Source organism: Carassius gibelio, chromosome A14 (assembly GCF_023724105.1).
Source record: "Carassius gibelio isolate Cgi1373 ecotype wild population from Czech Republic chromosome A14, carGib1.2-hapl.c, whole genome shotgun sequence".
Lineage (NCBI taxonomy): Eukaryota > Metazoa > Chordata > Actinopteri > Cypriniformes > Cyprinidae > Carassius > Carassius gibelio.
The window spans coordinates 5,806,894-5,825,147 of record NC_068384.1 but is presented as its reverse complement, the minus strand read 5'-3'; the positions used below and the strand labels follow the sequence as shown (position 1 = coordinate 5,825,147).

The 18,254-nt window shown below is 34.1% G+C and overlaps 1 protein-coding gene and 1 long non-coding RNA gene across 9 annotated transcripts; one reads left to right on the top strand and one right to left on the bottom strand.

Annotated features, from left to right (window-relative positions):
- Positions 1-939: 939 nt before the first annotated feature.
- Positions 940-8,944, bottom strand: LOC128027049 (uncharacterized). Of its 8 annotated transcripts, none has more exons than XR_008186610.1 (9): positions 8,731-8,944; positions 8,581-8,631; positions 8,286-8,428; positions 8,136-8,186; positions 7,704-7,874; positions 7,434-7,560; positions 5,732-5,942; positions 3,343-3,423; positions 940-2,084 (listed from the first exon to the last, which is right to left on the bottom strand). It is a non-coding gene; the product is annotated as an uncharacterized LOC128027049 (long non-coding RNA). The 8 variants fall into 8 exon arrangements; XR_008186613.1 differs by having other exon boundaries at positions 5,743-5,942; positions 7,790-7,874; positions 8,731-8,942; XR_008186609.1 differs by having other exon boundaries at positions 5,743-5,942; positions 8,731-8,940.
- Positions 8,945-13,259: 4,315 nt separating this feature from the next.
- Positions 13,260-17,814, top strand: LOC128027055 (uncharacterized). The gene is made up of 9 exons (XM_052614376.1): positions 13,260-13,427; positions 13,509-13,643; positions 13,798-13,932; positions 14,019-14,087; positions 14,467-14,558; positions 14,786-14,912; positions 15,940-16,060; positions 16,290-16,363; positions 17,559-17,814. Exons 1-9 carry the CDS (start codon positions 13,416-13,418, stop codon positions 17,667-17,669), a joined length of 876 nt encoding a protein of 291 aa, XP_052470336.1. The 5' UTR covers positions 13,260-13,415; the 3' UTR covers positions 17,670-17,814.
- The last annotated feature ends 440 nt before the right edge of the window (positions 17,815-18,254 follow it).

The following is an 18,254-nucleotide window of genomic DNA, read 5'->3' as shown; positions in this document are numbered from 1 at the left end:
AAAGAGTGATTCATTCACACAACATACATTTAACTTCGGAATCACATGAAACAAAGTGATATCTTAAATGTATGTTCTGTCTCAGTTTCACCAATCGAACGTTGCAATTTTAAACCATCTGGTTGCGGTGTTATAGAAATAACCCAATAAATGTTAAGAATACCCTATGTGTAACCCAGATATGGGAACGGTAAGCAACCCAATGTATATATATTAAAAAAAAATTACAGTTTAGGGAAATATAATTTAACTTGTTTTTGCTGCTTGCTAAATTTCACATACATAAACAAAAATGTACTGGTTCACAATCTCTCTTTGTTCAATTGCGTTCCGAAGACCCGAATTGAATCAAAAGATTTGCAATATGCTCCGAAGTTCGGATCTGAATCAAAAGATTCGCGATACGCTCCGAAGTTCCGACCTGAATCAAAAGATTCGCTATACGCTCCGTAGTTCGGATCTGAATCAAAAGATTCGCGATACGCTCTGAAGTTCAGATCTGAATCAAAAGATTTGAGGTATGCTCCGAAGTTCGGATCTGAATCAAAAGATTCGCGATTCGCTCCGAAGTTCCGATCTGAATAAAAAAGATCCGCGATTCACTCCGAAGTTCCGATCTGAATCAAAAGATTTGCGGTATGCTCCGAAGTTCGGATCTGAATCAAAAGAATCGCGATTCGCTCCGAAGTTCAGATCTGCATCAAAAGATTTGAGGTATGCTCTGAAGTTCGGATCTGAATCAAAAGATTCGCGATTCGCTCCGAAGTTCCGATCTGAATAAAAAAGATCCGCGATTCACTTCGAAGTTCCGATCTGAATCAAAAGATTTGCGGTATGCTCCGAAGTTCGGATCTGAATCAAAAGAATCGCGATTCGCTCCGAAGTTCCGATCTGAATCAAAAGATTCGCGATACGCTCCGAAGTTCCGATCTGAATCAAAACCCAGACAGCACACATACGTTGTGCCGATGTCGAGCCGACCTACAAAATTCCATCGGGACGATATCGCTCAGGGAGCGTTTGCTAATAGGCAAGATGTCTCGGCGACGTCGGCCTCTGATCGGAAATGCTCTCCGGCCGATCCTGAGACGATACATCCCGGCCGCTCTGCGTGGACGCGGTTCACTGGCGTTTTGCTCATCGTTACGGACCACCCGCGGCTACCCCCGCTGGTTTATAATAAAACAATACACACCACTCTCAAGAACAGACGCAACTTTATTAATATTTTCATTTATTTCATATTACATGTACAAATACAATAACATTTACCAGATGCTTTGATCAAAAAGCTTTTGCAGTAAAACCATAGAAAAAACAAAATCGACCATAGTTTTACTACAATCACCATGATTTTACTACAGCTTTTGCAGTAAACCCATAGTAAAAACAAAAATAACCATTACTACAGTACTTGCATGGTTAAATGTTGTATTAGTATAGCACCTTTTGACAATACTTATTTCAAAGTAGGTTTACAGGAAATGCATGTTTCAAGGTTACAGTTTAAAAAGCCAGAGATTACTGAGACACACTGGGAAGACCATCTAGTTCATAATAAAAAGTCATGTGTTCAGTGCTGTCAGCATCGCATGCGAACTTTATGCCAAGAACTTTTTAAAAAGAGTTACATAAACACAAAATAAAACCAGGCAAACAATACTAGTTAAGCAATTAAAATGTTTTAAATTGCATGATAAAAGTTCAAAAATATTTTCTGATAAAATCTTACTAAACAAGTCTCTAGTTTAGTATTCAGTTAACATTAACATTATCTTTCAACATTTTTAAAGTGATGCTTACAAATAAAAGGGGACATGTAGGTCCACATAACTCAGAGAGTAAATATTGTTCATTTTCAGATATAAGAGACGTTACAATAAAGCAGTTTGAAAATCATCAAATTTACCCTTATAGGCAAAATAAGGATAATATTTGTTTTGTGTGTGTCTAATGTTTTGTGTGTTCATGTACAGTTGTCGTCTGTAGTCTTTGTGAGCGTTGGTGTCATCTGAAGTCTTCAAAAGTGAGTTTGGATTCAGTCTGGAGCCGCTGTAATCTCTAGAAACCTTGGGATGGCCATCCTGAGATAGAAACAGGAAATAAAAAGGAGAAAGTTTAGAATAGCTGCTGCTGTTCATATTATTTCAGACAAAATATTATTTATTTAATCACATATAACTGGAGTGCATGGTTATTAGATGTGTTGTGTGAATACTAAACTATGTATTTTAATTTAATTTAAACAACAAAAAAAAAGTGTGTCCGAGCCCCAAATATTATTAGGAAGGCTATTTCAAAGTAAAATACCAATAGGTTTTGCTTCCTTTAGTGGACTTTGATAAATTCTTGGTGTTAGAATTTAGTGACCTCACTACAGGCCATGGACCATAGATACTGCTGCCTCAATTTGAGCTTATTTTGCTATATATATCTGATTTAATCACAAGTAGGTTTAATAAACGCACATCCACTTCCAATTCACCAATCAATAAAAAAAAAAATCGACACACTGCCACTAATGCTCTCAAAAATCAGTTTACTGATGAAGTGTTTCATGTGATCCCTGTAAATGTAATATTTGTGGAACAGGCATCTCTTTACAATGGAATATACATTTCAGTAGGTGGAACATTATATTTGTAATTTATACTACCGTTAAAAGTTTGGGGTCAGTACGATTTTCTTTTTACGTCTTTGAGAAAAGTCTCTTCTGCTCAACAAGGCTGCCTTTATTTGATCAAAAGCAAGTAAAAAAACTGTAATATTGTGAAATATTACAATTTAACAACAGTTTTCTACGTGAATATATTGTGAAATGTAATTTATTTCTGTGATCTAAGCTAATTTTTATTACTCCAGTCTTCAGTGTCACATGATCCTTCAGAAATCATTCTGATTTGCTGCTCAATAAACATTTTCAATTATTATCACCGTCTTATCAATTATCAAAAGTTAAAACAGACATTTCTGTTTCAAACACTGTACTGTTTTAAAACTTTATTCATCAAAGAATCCTGAAAAAATGAACGAACACAGTGGTTTTCAACACTGATAATAGTCAGAAATGTTTCTTCAGAAGCAAATCAGAATATAAGAATGATTTCTGAAGATCATGTGACACTGAAGACTGGAGTAATGATGCTGAATACAGCTTTACCATCACAGGAATAAATGACTTCTCTAAATATATTCAAATAGAAAACTATTATTTTAAATTGTAGTGAACTGTTTTCATTTCATATATTAAACCGTGGTTGCCATAAAAGACTTTCAAAAACACAAAAAACCATACCTTCCCAAACTTATGATACAGTTGTGTATGTTCAAGATTGTACTTACTGGTCCTGCAGTTTATAGCATCTTGGAGATGTTGTCTGACAGCAGCGGTGGGCCGTCAGGGTGAGCAGGGCTCTGCTGGCCCTATAAAAAACAAAATTGTGTGAAAAAAGCTTTTAAAGACTATTTAGTTATCATTTACATTTGTGTAATGTTCACAAATTGCTTGTGATTAGTTTAGTTGAGGTTGACCTGGAATATCCTACATTACAAAAAGTCTATGGCCAGCACTACAGATTGTGCTACCCTTTTGATGAAAGAAGTCACATCTGATTTGTTACAAGCATTAGTGACAGAATCATCAGCCAATCAAAATTTTGACATTCAATGACAGCACACCCTCTGGGTCTAGAGACGTGCCCAGTGCTACCCCCAGCGTTAGACTGCCCTTTTAGTCAGGGATTTCCAAAGTACGAAAGTGAAATTAAATGAAAAGAAAATACAGCCTACAGATCTGGTTGCCAATCTACTAAAATGCTTTTTTAAGGTGCTATTTTGCAGAAAAAAAGAGAATAACTGAGAAATGAAGACCTACAACTGAGAAAGGAAGACCTACACCTAAACTGAAGGCCAGCAACATTTTTATGCACCATTTCAAAGATTGCAACTACGAGTGCTATGAGTGGCTAACAGTTAACACCAAGCACAAGTTATTTTGTTGGCCGTGATTACTTTTTAATCTGAGTCAAGGGACATGAAAAGAGTTCTTTATTATTTGATGAGTATTGTATCATGCACATTGTTATAACAGAGGTCGACCGATTCATTGGTTTTGCTGGTTAATCGGCACCGATAGTTGATTTGTAGAACTATCGGTTATCTGCAAAATCCATGGAGATAATTTTCCGTGTTGCGTTTGTTTTGCCATGTGACACTGTTCGCTGCACAGAGTGGGAAACTTCAAACGCGAGTTTAAATGCAGCCGTTCACATAGTTTCTCTATTAAATAACATTATATTAATCTCAAATCATTGTAAATTTACATAATGACTTCACCCTAGGCTATAAATTATGTATTGTGCATTTTACAGCAAAACGTTGGTCTTTCTGTGGCTCTAATACAGTCCGTATGCTTCATATAGAAAGCTGTAATACAGATTGCGCATTTTCTTTCCGTTTGCTCTTTTTTTTTTAACACTGAACTTTAAACACATATGCCACATAGTTCATTCCTGAAGCAAACTTATGTCCGTTTGGTGATTAAATAAAGAGTTTTAGACCGCTGCTTGAATTGAATGTGACACATCCGGTGTGTGTGATAACTGTGACTTCTCAAAGACGCTGCACATGATAAGATAATCATGCACTGTTCTAAAATAGCAGCAAATAAAATGTGATGCGTTCGGTGTGTAGGGTTGGGTATCGTTTGAATTTTATCGATTCCAATTCCGATTCTGCTTATTGATTCCTAGTTTCAATTCCAATAAGATAAAAAAAATCCAATATAAAAAAATTAAGTCAAACATTTAGATGTCAAACATGTTTCTGTCTTTTTACAAAGCATTCTGTTACAGCTGAATAACATGAGCAAAAATCAGCAGCTTACAAAACACTGCAAAGAGGAATTTTGCCTGTGCTTAAAAAAAAAAAAAACATAGCAAAAACAATTAATTAATAAAAATATTAAAGTGTTAAAGACAAGTAACCAGTCAGTAGTAAGATATGAACAAACAAATCAATTAGCAATACCATAAATACAACTAAACAAAATTTCAGGTACAGAAACTGTAATTAAAAGTTTAAAAACACTGCATAGTTTTCTTTTTATAAATAAAATAAAGATTAATCAATTAAAGTTATTAAATATATTCAGTCGAGATCAGTGAATGATTTTCTTTTGTTTCTTTTGTTCTTTGATTAACATTAATGACAGACAGCGCGTTTATTAGGCTGTTGTCTCTTTAAACAAAAATACTGTACGTGTGTGTTTTCTTTCTCATCTGTTTACATTCATGTAAGACAAAAACGTTTGTGTTTATGATGATATACTGATGTAGTTTTCTGTATATTGGTCGACAAATATGAAAGAAGTCAGTTTCGGCTCGGAACAACCTTTTCTACAGTTGAAATACATGGAATGGTCCGAGAATGGACACAAACCCGGGAACCCACAGCGCGACCGCAGACCACTGCTCTCATTCAGTATCCATTTTGTTCAGTATTCATTTTAAAAACGATTGGTTTAAAAATCGGTATCGGCCAGTGTGGTCCAAACTAGCTATCAGTATTGGAAAAATACACTATCGGTCGATCTCTAGTTGATAAAACTGTGGTGCTGTGTGGATGTCCAGAAAAAAAAAAAGACCAAATCAATACCGGTGGCTACTGGTGATACATTGAGGTCTAATGAAGCGAAATGATCGGTATTTAGGAGAAAATGAACACTACTTACAACAGTATTACCTTTAATCCATAGCCTGGGCAACCAGCTGTCAGCACGTTCACAACTGTCTATAGAAACTGTCTATAGAACGTGACTTCTCTGTCGCATGACAACAGATGCACGGGCGAGATACTGGAGCTGATGACGCTGTGTCCGGCGCAGCATCGTGATGTCTATCAGCCATCAGCGATGGACGATGGCATCGTCAATCAGGCCAACCCTAACCAGGATGACATAATTAAACTATTGTACACAACTGTTGTACACAGTTTTTATAATTTATTAGCTAAACAAATGCACAGCTTCCACCAATAAAAAAAAAATAGTTAAAGCAAGAGTACAGCACCAACTACTGTTACCCGGATGAGCCTGTGTTATTACATTTTACAGGTTTTTATCCAGGGATAACATGCATCGGAATGTCGCAACTGACCAATCAGAATCAAGTACCCACAGAGCCATGTAATAAAAGTAATTAGCTAATGGTAAACTAATCATTTACAAAACATGACTATGTGTTCATAGATGATTAATAAGTGATGTTAATATTTTTATCTGTTCTGTAGATTAAGTTATAAATAACTTACAAAGCTTTCTGCACCCACAATCTAAAGTGTAAACTACTCATCAGTTGTAAATGTAAACTTTCCGGTTACAGGTTGGTTGATTTTGTGTGTTTGTGTGTGTATATGTATGTATATATATATTATATATTATATATATATATATATATATATATATATATATATATATATATATATATATATATATATATATATATATATATATATATATATACACACACACACAACTGAAAACCACAAAGTTTGTAAAACATTTACAACTGATGAGTAGTTTACACCTTAGATTGGGGGGTGCAGAAAGCTTTGTAAATGATTTATACTGTTTATTGAGATAATAGTACAATGTTGACATTTCAATGATTTATAAGTGATTCATAATATTTTAACCCTTTAACCCACACTAATCTAGCCTACTGCTGAAGTTGTTGATCAGCCCCGTCATTGTTGTTGAGAGCCTGTGTGGGGCATAATATGTGCATTAAGGGGCGGTCACACTGCACTTTTCGTTCCACTGACTTCCATTCATACGCATGCGAATGCGTCAGACCGGAAACCCAGGCTCATGCGAAAATTTTCGCATTTCGCTGCATTCGAAAGTTCAAGTTTGGTGAACTTTGACCTGCGAATTCGCATCACGTGAAGTCGTGGGACCAGTAGATGAATGATACGTCACTGCGTGACCTCTCTGTACAGAAATTAAAAAATGAAGTGCTAATTTTAGCCGTAGCGCAGCATCCTATTTTATATAATACATATTTAAAAGATAATTAAAAAAGAAGCTGCATGGTTCGCAGTGTCAATGGAAACAGGAACAGATGGCACATTTGAATGAGGACACGTTCTATATTTTTTTTATTGTTTAGTGTGTATATTTATAGAGAGAGAGAGACAGAGTGCAATATAATAAGACGCTTTCGACGCCATCACCAAGACACAGTAAAAGCACAGATTAACCCATGTTGTGATAAGGGGAAACCGTTATATCTTGCTCCCGCCCATATTCGCAGCGGCGTCCGAAATAATTTTGCACGTTCAAAGGCTAGTGTGACCGCACCTTTACACATACAACTGTTAGGTATCTAACAGTTGTTTACTGAAGGCCCTGACTGAAACCTCACGGTACTCACTGTCTGACAGCAGGTTCACTCAAGACTCTGATCGTCATCACTGAAGAATCCAGGAACAAAACAAGCAATCTGACACAGAGTCAACAATATTTACTCTGCAGTTCCAGGTTCATTAGAAGGAAACAAGCTAGAGTAGAGGGGAAATGGAGATAAAAGACAGAATAATATATAACAATTATAATAACATGTAATATACATATTCTACTACTAAAAATATAATCTTAAAATAACACAATCTATATTTTTAGTTTTAGGTTGAGTGTGACTTACGTTATGATGTCAGGGACTTCTTAAAATTGGTGAAATGTATTCTGAAAAAGGCATATTAATGTTTTTCATGAGCTTCTTCAGGTCACCTGTATTTCTAAGTCAGAATCTCCCTTCAGAAATGTTGAAATCTTGGAGCTTCACTTCTGTTCTGTAGAGTTTATTTCTGTCCTCCTGAAATCACAGAACAATTTGTATTAATATCTGTTTATCATGAAATATCGAAACTAATGTGAACTTGATTTCAGCCGATTACACTCTCACTGTAAGTGACGTCATCGATTCAGTAAATCAGCCTTTTCCAATAACATAAGTTACTGACAAATCACCAGCAAAACATTCAAAGTGCCATCAAAATATCTCATACACACACGAAGATTTGATTAAAAGCCCAGAGTTTCATCAACAAGAGCTCAATCTATATAGTAAGCCTACCTGAAAACTGCTAAGATGCTAACGGACTTTTTCGAAGAAACTAAACCGTTTCTATAAAATAAATTTTATTGAAACATGTCAATAACGAGCAAGAAACGTGTCAGGAACATTTGTATGTAATATTTGTGTGATTTTAGCGACTAAACTTACCCAAAACAGTGTAAACTGCAGCGAGAGACGGAGATTACTGCTTGCCAGTAACGGTTTTTGTGTTGACGCCCCGTTTCCATGGCAACTCTGCTCCCCGCTCGCGCAGGACTCAACGCGCACACAGCATTTACACAAACAAACATCTAGAGTTAAAACATTACATTTATAAAGTACAGTCTCATTCAATAAAAATTCAATAATTAATTTAAAAATCATTTTGTTTTAATCAAATCGAAGATTTGATTAAAAGCCCAGAGTTTCATCAACAAGAGCTCAATCTATATAGTAAGCCTACCTGAAAACTGCTAAGATGCTAACGGACTTTTCCGAAGAAACTAAACCGTTTCTATAAAATAAATTTTATTGAAACATGTCAATAACAAGGAAGAAACGTGTCAGGAAAATGTGTATATAATATTTGTGTGATTTTAGCAACTAAACTTACCCAAAACAGTGTAAACTGCAGCGAGAGACGGAGATTACTGCTTGCCAGTAACGGTTTTTGTGTTGATGCCCCGTTTCCATGGCAACTCTGCTCCCCACTAGCGCAGGACTCAACGCACACACAGCATTTACACAAACATCTAGAGTTAAAGCATTACATTTATAATGTACAGTCTCATTCAATAATAAATTTAAAAATCATTTTGTAGTTCAGAAGCAACAGCAACAATAGCTCACCATATTATTTCGTCGGATACTGGCATAAAGTTGGCTTGACGTTGGACGTTCGATATTCGCAAATCTAGGGACCGTCTCTAAAGTTACAAGAGAAACTACTATACACTTCTCTAACGTCAATAGCATGCAAGGAGAATGACTAACAGTCACGAAAACAACTTTTAACTGTTCATCCAGGTGTCAACTATAATGCACACCTTTTATATTTTTTGATAATTATTAAAATAAACTGTAAATCATGTGGAAAACAATTGCTACTTTTCATTACCGAATGGGCTTACATACAAATTTAAAGCTCAATAACATTTGAACAGAATGATTCACTTTCATAAAACATACTGTAAAGTGTTCATCTAGGTGTCAGCTATAATGCACACCTTTTATATTTTTCATAATTATTCAAATAGACTTTAAATCATGTGTAAAATATTGCTACTTTTCATTACCGAATGGGCTTAAATACAAATTTAAAGCTCAATAGAATTTGAACAGAATGACTCACTTTCATAAAACATACTGTAAAGTGTTCAACTAGGTGTCAACTATAATGCACACCTTTCAGTTTTTTCATAATTATTCAAATAAACTGTTAATCATATGTAAAATATTGCTATTTTTCATTACCGAATGGGCTCAAATGTAAAATATGCCATAATTTAAAGCTCAATAGAATTTGAACAGAATGACTCACATTCATAAAAGATACTGTAAAGTGTTCAACTAGGTGTCAACTATAATGCACACCTTTCAGATTTTTCATAATTATTCAAATAAACTGTTAATCATATGTAAAATATTGCTATTTTTCATTACCGAATGGACTGAAATGTAAAATATGCCATAACTTGAAGCTCAATAGAATTTGAACAGAATGACTCACATTCATAAAACATACTGTAAAGTGTTCATCTAGGTGTCAACTATAATGCACACCTTTCAGATTTTTCATAATTATAAAAAAAAAAATCTTTAAATCATATGTAAAATATTGCTATTTTTCATTACCGAATGGGCTTAAATACAAATTTAAAGCTCAATAGAATTTGAACAGAATGACTCACTTTCATAAAACATATTGTAAAGTGTTCATCTAGGTGTCAGCTATAATGCACACCTTTTATATTTTTCATAATTATTCAAATAGACTGTAAATCATGTGTAAAATATTGCTACTTTTCATTACCGAATGGGCTGAAATGTAAAATATGCCATAACTTGAAGCTCAATAGAATTTGAACAGAATGACTCACATTCATAAAACATACTGTAAAGTGTTCATCTAGGTGTCAACTATAATCCACACCTTTTATATTTTTCATAATTATAAAAAAAAAAATCTTTGAATCATATATAAAATATTGCTAATTTTCATTACCGAATGGGCTTAAATACAAATTTAAAGCTCAATAAAAATTTAACAGAATGACTCACTTTCATAAAACATACTGTAAAGTGTTCATCTAGGTGTCAGCTATAATGCACACCTTTTTTATTTTTAAATATTATTCAAATAGACTGTAAATCATGTGTAAAATATTGTTATTTTTCATTACCGAATGGGCTCAAATGTAAAATATGCCATAACTTGAAGCTCAATAGAATTTGAACAGAATGACTCACATTCATAAAACATACTGTAAAGTGTCCATCTAGGTGTCAACTATAATCCACACCTTTTATATTTTTCACAATTATTCAAATAAACTGTAAATCATATGTCAAATATTGCTATTGTAACTTTCATTACCGAATGGGCTTACATACAAATTTAAAGCTCAATAGAATTTGAACAGAATGACTCACATTCATAAAACATACTGTAAAGTGTTCAACTAGGTGTCAACTATAATGCACACCTTTCAGATTTTTCATAATTATTCAAATAAACTGTTAATCATATGTAAAATATTGCTATTTTTCATTACCGAATGGGCTCAAATGTAAAATATGCCATAATTTAAAGCTCAATAGAATTTGAACAGAATGACTCACATTCATAAAACATACTGTAAAGTGTTCATCTAGGTGTCAACTATAATCCACACCTTTTATATTTTTCACAATTATTCAAATAAACTGTAAATCATATGTCAAATATTGCTATTGTAACTTTCATTTACCGAATGGGCTTAAATACAAATTTAAAGCTCAATAGAATTTGAACAGAATTACTCACTTTCAGAAAACATACTGTAAAGTGTTCATCTAGGTGTCAGCTATAATGCACACCTTTTATATTTTTCACAATTATTCAAATAAACTGTAAATCATATGTCAAATATTGCTACTTTTCATTACCGAATGGGCTCAAATGTAAAATATGCCATAATTTAAAGCTCAATAGAATTTGAACCGAATGACTCACATTCATAAAAGATACTGTAAAGTGTTCAACTAGGTGTCAACTATAATGTACACCTTTCAGATTTTTCATAATTACTGAAATAAACTGTTAATCATGTGTAAAATATTGCTATTTTTCATTAACGAATGGGCTCAAATGTATAATATGCCATAACTTGAAGCTCAATAGAATTTGAACAGAATGACTCACATTCATAAAACATACTGTAAAGTGTTCATCCAGGTGTCAACTATAATGTACACCTTTCAGACTTTTCATAATTTTTCAAATAAACTGTTAATCATATGTAAAATATTGCTATTTTTCATTACCGAATGGGCTTAAATGTAAAATATGCCCTAACTTGAAGCTCAATAGAATTTGAACAGAATAACTCACATTCATAAAACATACTGTAAAGTGTTCATCCAGGTGTCAACTATAATGTACACCTTTCAGTTTTTTCATAATTATTCAAATAGACTGTAAATCATGTGTAAAATATTGCTACTTTTCATTACCGAATGGGCTGAAATACAAATTTAAAGCTCAATAAAAATTGAACAGAATGACTCACTTTCATAAAACATACTGTAAAGTGTTCATCTAGGTGTCAGCTATAATGGACACCATTCAGATTTTCCATTACTATTCAAATAAACTGTAAATCATCTGTAAAATATTGCCATTTTTTATTACTGAATGGACTTAAGTACATATTTAAAGCTCAATAGCATTTGAACAGAATGACTCACATTCATAAAATGCCTCTCAAGTGGCAGGCTATATTCAACACTTACAAGTGGACCCATTTGGCGTCCACTTGTACACAGATTGTGGTTTACAAATACTGGCAGAACATTTGAAAAACTCACCCCCAGTCACATTACATCTAGATGCTACAGGCAGTGTCATGTCACGTATCCCCAACCAAAGCAAAAGAATCCTTTATTATGCCCTTGTTCTCCCTGGAAAAGGAAAAGATAAGCCACCCCTTCCTTTGTCCGAGTTCATATCAAATGAGCACTCCATACCAACTCTCACATTCTGGCAGATGGAAACACTGAGACAACTGAACAGGATAACAACACGAAAGGTCCACCATGTTGAAACCGATTTTAGTTGGGCACTCATTGGTAGTGTCCTCCTGGCCTTCAATAAAGAAAGTGTTTCATCCTACATAAACAGAGCACATATACTTGTCAGCCAAAAAGTGAAAAAGGCAGATACAGAAAATTTCACAGTTATCCATCTATGTTCAGCCCACATAATAAAGGCTGTAACGGCTGCATTTTCAAAGAAAAGTAGTGAGTATGCTCTAAAGGAATATGCAACTTACTGTTTTGGCCTTCTTCTTAACAGCACCACCCTACATGAAGCACTTAACATCTTTCAGGATATGGCCATGTTGTTCATGTCTGCAAACAATTCTGATGCGGTTATGTCAGCAAAGAACACACTGGACCAAAAAATCCTTAAGTCCCACCCTACTAATGTGGAAGAGACACTTCCACCGTATGTAGAAGATATGGAGAGCAGCAGCAACATCAAGACTATATGTGGCAAATCTCCCTTCACACAGTTATTCAATGGTGTTCTGGAGAAGACCAAGTGCACACAACCAGGAAGTGGGGAAAAAAATGAATTCTACTGCCCAGGGATCATCAATGTTCTCATGAGCACATACATGGGCATTTTCCCTCTTTGGAGTGGCATACTGCTTGCAGACCTGAGTAGACACTCTAAAGAGAGTATTAAAGAAATAAAAACACGGGAAACAAATTGCCATGTAGAACAGTGGTTCTCAATAGTCAAGAATCACATACTACAAAGAAAGAGGTTCCTGCGGCCTGCAGATTTCATCTCAAAGATGTACAACTCTCTGCAAGGAAGGTACAAACAGCATCAGATGATGTATAATATTGATAGCCTGTCTCAAGATGCACCTTCAAAGCAAAAGACAATTGATCAGCAAGAGGAGCAATGGGCCAAAAGATCTGAAAGACCTGCAAAAACATCGTTCCAAGTATTTTGATCCACCAGAAGCTGTGCCACAACCAAAAAAACGCAGGACAAAACAAACATCTGAGGATCATTCAGAGGACATGTCAGCCCAGGTATTTTGCAATTCTCTATTAAGTCATTGTTTACATTAACTCAAACTACCTTTGATATTATATTTAAATATCTATTTGCAGATCCAAGCTCTGTGGTCCAAGAAAGCATGTGAGATTGTCATTGCTGTAACACAGTCAAATGACAAAAAAAGGTCTTATATCTTGCATCATTCAGAGCTGAAAACACTCCAGCCACGTAAATGGCTGGTGGGGGAGGTAAGAAATGAAAATATTAAAAAAAAACATACTTTGTATAATGCTTTGGTCTTAAGACTACTAAAAAATGTTCTGTAAAGATAAATTAATGAATAAAATTAAAATAAACACTAGATGAGGGAACTATGATTTATGTTTGATCTTCTGTTCTTAGACAATCCAATGCTATTTTCAAGTGTTGGTGAACAACAGCGAACAGGGAAATAAAATTTACATACTTGATCACTACACAGCAGGAATTATAATTCATGGTGAAAGAGATCAAGTCCGGAGAAATAGCCTCTCAAAGGTACAGATGATCTTCTACTTCAGTAAATATAGCTACACACAAACAAAATTATAATGTTTTAATTATAATGTTTTTTTAAATCTTAGGTGAACTTTGATGACTATGATGGACTGATTAGCTTCCTGAATGTCGATGGGAACCATTGGGTATTTCTGGTATTTCTGGTAAATTAATTTTAGTCATTTTTATTTATCTACATGAGGCACCATTATATACACTACAGAGAACAATTCAGTTTGCTTGGAAAAAAATAAAAACAAACACACACTGAACCAATGTTCAGATGAGACAAGACTATTTAAATGCCACCCATCAAAATTCAAATATAAACAAACACTCACAAGACATTATGCTTTTTACTGTCTACATCACACACAAGAGTCTGGAGTAGTTAAATGAATGAATGAATCCATCCTTCCATAATTTTAACTTTCACCTTCAATTCTAAGTATTTAATTATTCAATTTGAATTTAAGTATTTTACAAACTTTTGTAGTTTCTTTCTGGTTTGATATTTTTTTCCTCCTTGCACAGTATGTCCATGCAGCATCCAGCCAGGTGTTTGTGGTAGACCCTGTGGGACATGATGAAGAGGCCAAATCCATGCATGCCGCCTGCAGATTTCGGTAACATTTTTGCTTGTTATATACTGTAACTAAAAGCAGCTATTATGATTTGACATCTCTTATCCTATCAGTGAGAGATGTTATATTTATAAAATTATTTCTTTTAAAGCAAATTAAAACATTATTTTAATATTCTATAATCATTTGTACAATAACAATTTAAAAGATATACTTTAAAGGTATAATAATCAATTACAATTGTTTATTTTTCTTTTACACTGCCCTAGAGAGTACTTCAAAATGAGAAGAAACTGCCTCTCTAAAAATGACTGGGTGGACATTAAGTGGAAAGGAGGAAAAATTGATCATTCCACTCAACAAGATGGATACAGCTGTGGAGTGCTCGTCATGCAGGTGGGTCTTCCTCATTAAGTTGTAGGATACAATATGAAAAAAAAACAAGTTCTTAATATAGCTGCAAGCAGCATTGACAGGCCCAAGCCCTGGTACCACTACCCCAGCGGCTTTAGAGACTGTGAATTATGGGCAATGTGCATCTACAGTGAGTAAATAGAAATGGACTTTGCCACAGTCATTTGAAATTTGACCGTGCATTTTCCATATTTACCACAGCCAGTTGCTGCCATTATAAAGCACAAGTAGGGATGCACCGAAATCACAATTCTTGGGTGAAAACAAAACCAAACAAAATGTTCTTGCTTTTCTCAGCTTTTATTTAGGTAGAACCTCACAAGAAAGCCTCTGTGCTAACAGAAGATTTACACTTGCAACCAGAATTATTCAACCCTGTGTTTCCACTACATTCATTCATCTGTGATGAGCCGACAAACCAAAAACCATCCCTGCCACGGCTGCAGCTTCTCAGTGACATTGTAGTGTAGTGTAGTGCAGTGTAGTGTAGTGTAGTGTGTGTAGTGACTCACATAATTCACAGTCTTGTAATTAGTCTGGTAACACAGAGCAGAACTTGAAAGCAAAATAAAAAAGAAAATTATAACAGATAAACAAAGTAAACTTAATTGTTATTTTTCCCTAAATAGAGATACAACTGCAGAATATCGGAGTACAAGTGAAAGACTGTAAATTAAGACGACAAATTACGAGGTACAGAATGAGCAACCAAACTCTGACTACAGAGACAGGCAGATATTGACAGCCCAAAGAGAGGCATATCTGCCCATTGGGAAGTAGAGACGGAGAATCACTTCCCTTCAGTTGCCCTAACTATGAAAACATTATAAAGAAATTTTAACCAAAAATTTGAATACTGTGCCCTGACTTCAAAATGTTAAATCATAAAACACAACTAAAAAAATAAAATAATAATAAAAAAAATTCAGATGCTTTCCTGGCCATGGTACTATAATAAAAAAATCTCCCATGAATAAAAAAAAACATTACCTTATCTTGTCTTATCTAGATGGCTAAAGGAGTTGTAGCTGATTTCCCATGCATCCCTTGTCATTTGATGATAAACACATCCAAGCAGCATATGGAAGATGTGCGACTGAGAATGGCAGAGGAAATTCTGCAAGCCTCAGGTAATATATTTCTTGTACAGCTGTCATTTATAATACAACATATACTGTAAAGTGTAGATTTGAAAAACTTCTAGAAAACCATTCATTTTATAACACGCAATATCCTTTTTACATGAGGAATACAAGAGAAATACAATTTTTAGTAGTAAACATAGGGTCATGGACTACTATGCGTTATTTACATTATGTACCATTCGCCAACACAGCTAACATATAACCATGTTTTCAGTATTCAAGAGAGGACATTACTGTTCTGCTTGTGCTGCCTCAAAACCCCCTGGTGGAGGTGCAAAAACGGTTTGGGTGGGTAATTCCATTCCTTATACAATTAATATGGTCATACTACATTGTTAACAACTGTGTGTGTGTGTGTGTCTGTGAGTGAGTGAGAGCATGAGAAAGAGAGAGAGAAAGAGAGACAAAGACAGAATTTCTTACTCTTGATTTACACATTTTTTTAAAAGCAGCATTCACTACCCAAATTCACCTTTCATTATTAGCATGGTTTTGCAGTGAACAATGGGGCTCTGTGTAGTAAAAGCTGTGCTATGTGAATTTTTTTTGCTTAACGTTATCTCAGAAACAACTTATCATTTTGACTGTTTTACGTTTTAAATTTGACAATTTGTCTGTCATGCGCAGCGCTTCCACAGCACATTCAAAGAAGGCCTTTCCTTGGTGTCACACTCTGAAATTTTTTTTTATACCTGTCTTCTTGGAAAAAAAATGTTTTAACTTTAAACTGAGTGGAATAATGTCTCACTGATTTGTAACTTGCTATATTGTGACATGTTTTAAGGTTTAAAAATAGTTTAATTGCAATTTCAGAAACCTCACTCTGTAACTAGATACATGTAGGCCTTCAGAATTTTTCACAATGGAAAATTAAAATAAATATCATATTACATTGTTAAGATGCTCAATTGTACCATTTTTTTTAAAAATAATAATAAAAAAGTAATAATAAAAATAAAATTAATAATTAGGATTGGGATTGTTTTGACCTTTAGGTCAGAATGTTTTTTTCGGTGCCATTTTTAATTTTCATTTGATGCCATATTCTATTGTTTTGTTTGTTGTTTGCATTGTTTAGATAACTGTTTGCTTTTAATTAATTTAATATATTAATTTATTAAATGGGTAGTTTCGGTCCTTGATTCTGATAGTTTGAGCCGCTTTTGAAGCTGTTGTAAATTATTCTAGAAACATAACTTATGTTTACATCTGTGTGTCACTCCTCTTCACATCGTGCCTAACCACAGCCCTTAGCTGTTATAAATTTACAGTAAACCACAGCTTCTTGTGGCTTATTGCCTTAAGTATTATTTGATGTGGCAATTAATTTGAAGCTTATACATAAGCTGTGCTTTACTGTGAATTTATAAATGCTTATACTGTATGTGTGTGTGTGCGTGTGTGTGTGTGTGTGTGTGTATATATATAATATTACTAATCAATTTGAAAAGATTATATATTTCATTATTTTCTTTTTTTTCAGATCGAATGTCATCAATGCAAGAGGTGGTTCCATGTGACATGCATTCAAATGACAGAGGGCCAGTTTAACAGGGCTCGAAAGAGTGATTGGAAGTGCTGCCTATGCAAATAATAAAAAAATCCTGTGTAGATAATGTATTACAGTTGTTTTATGTAAAAGTTAAGGTATTTGTGGGAGTCTAGGAACTGGGGATGTTCCTGGGAAATATGAAAATATTGAAAAGATAATAATTGAACAATAAAAATGAAGGAAGTATTATTGTTGTCATCATTGATGTTTCTTTCATTGTTGTTTAAAGAATACATCTGAAATATATTAATTGTACATTTTCAGCTGAAATTTACATATGGTTTACAGTTTATTTTGAATAATTATGAAAAATAAAAAAAGGTGTGCATTATAGCTGACACCAAGATGAACACTTTACAGTATGTTTTATGAAAGTGAGTCATTCTGTTCAAATTCTATTGAGCTTCAAATTATGGAATATTTTACATTTGAGCCCATTCGGTAATGAAAATAGCAATATTTTGCTTATGATTTAAAGTTTATTTGAACAATTATGAAAAATCTGAATGGTGTGGATTATAGTTGACACCTAGATGAACACTTTACAGTATGTTTTATGAAAGTGAGTCATTCTGTTCCAATTCTATTGAGCTTCAAGTTATGGCATATTTTACATTTCAGCCCATT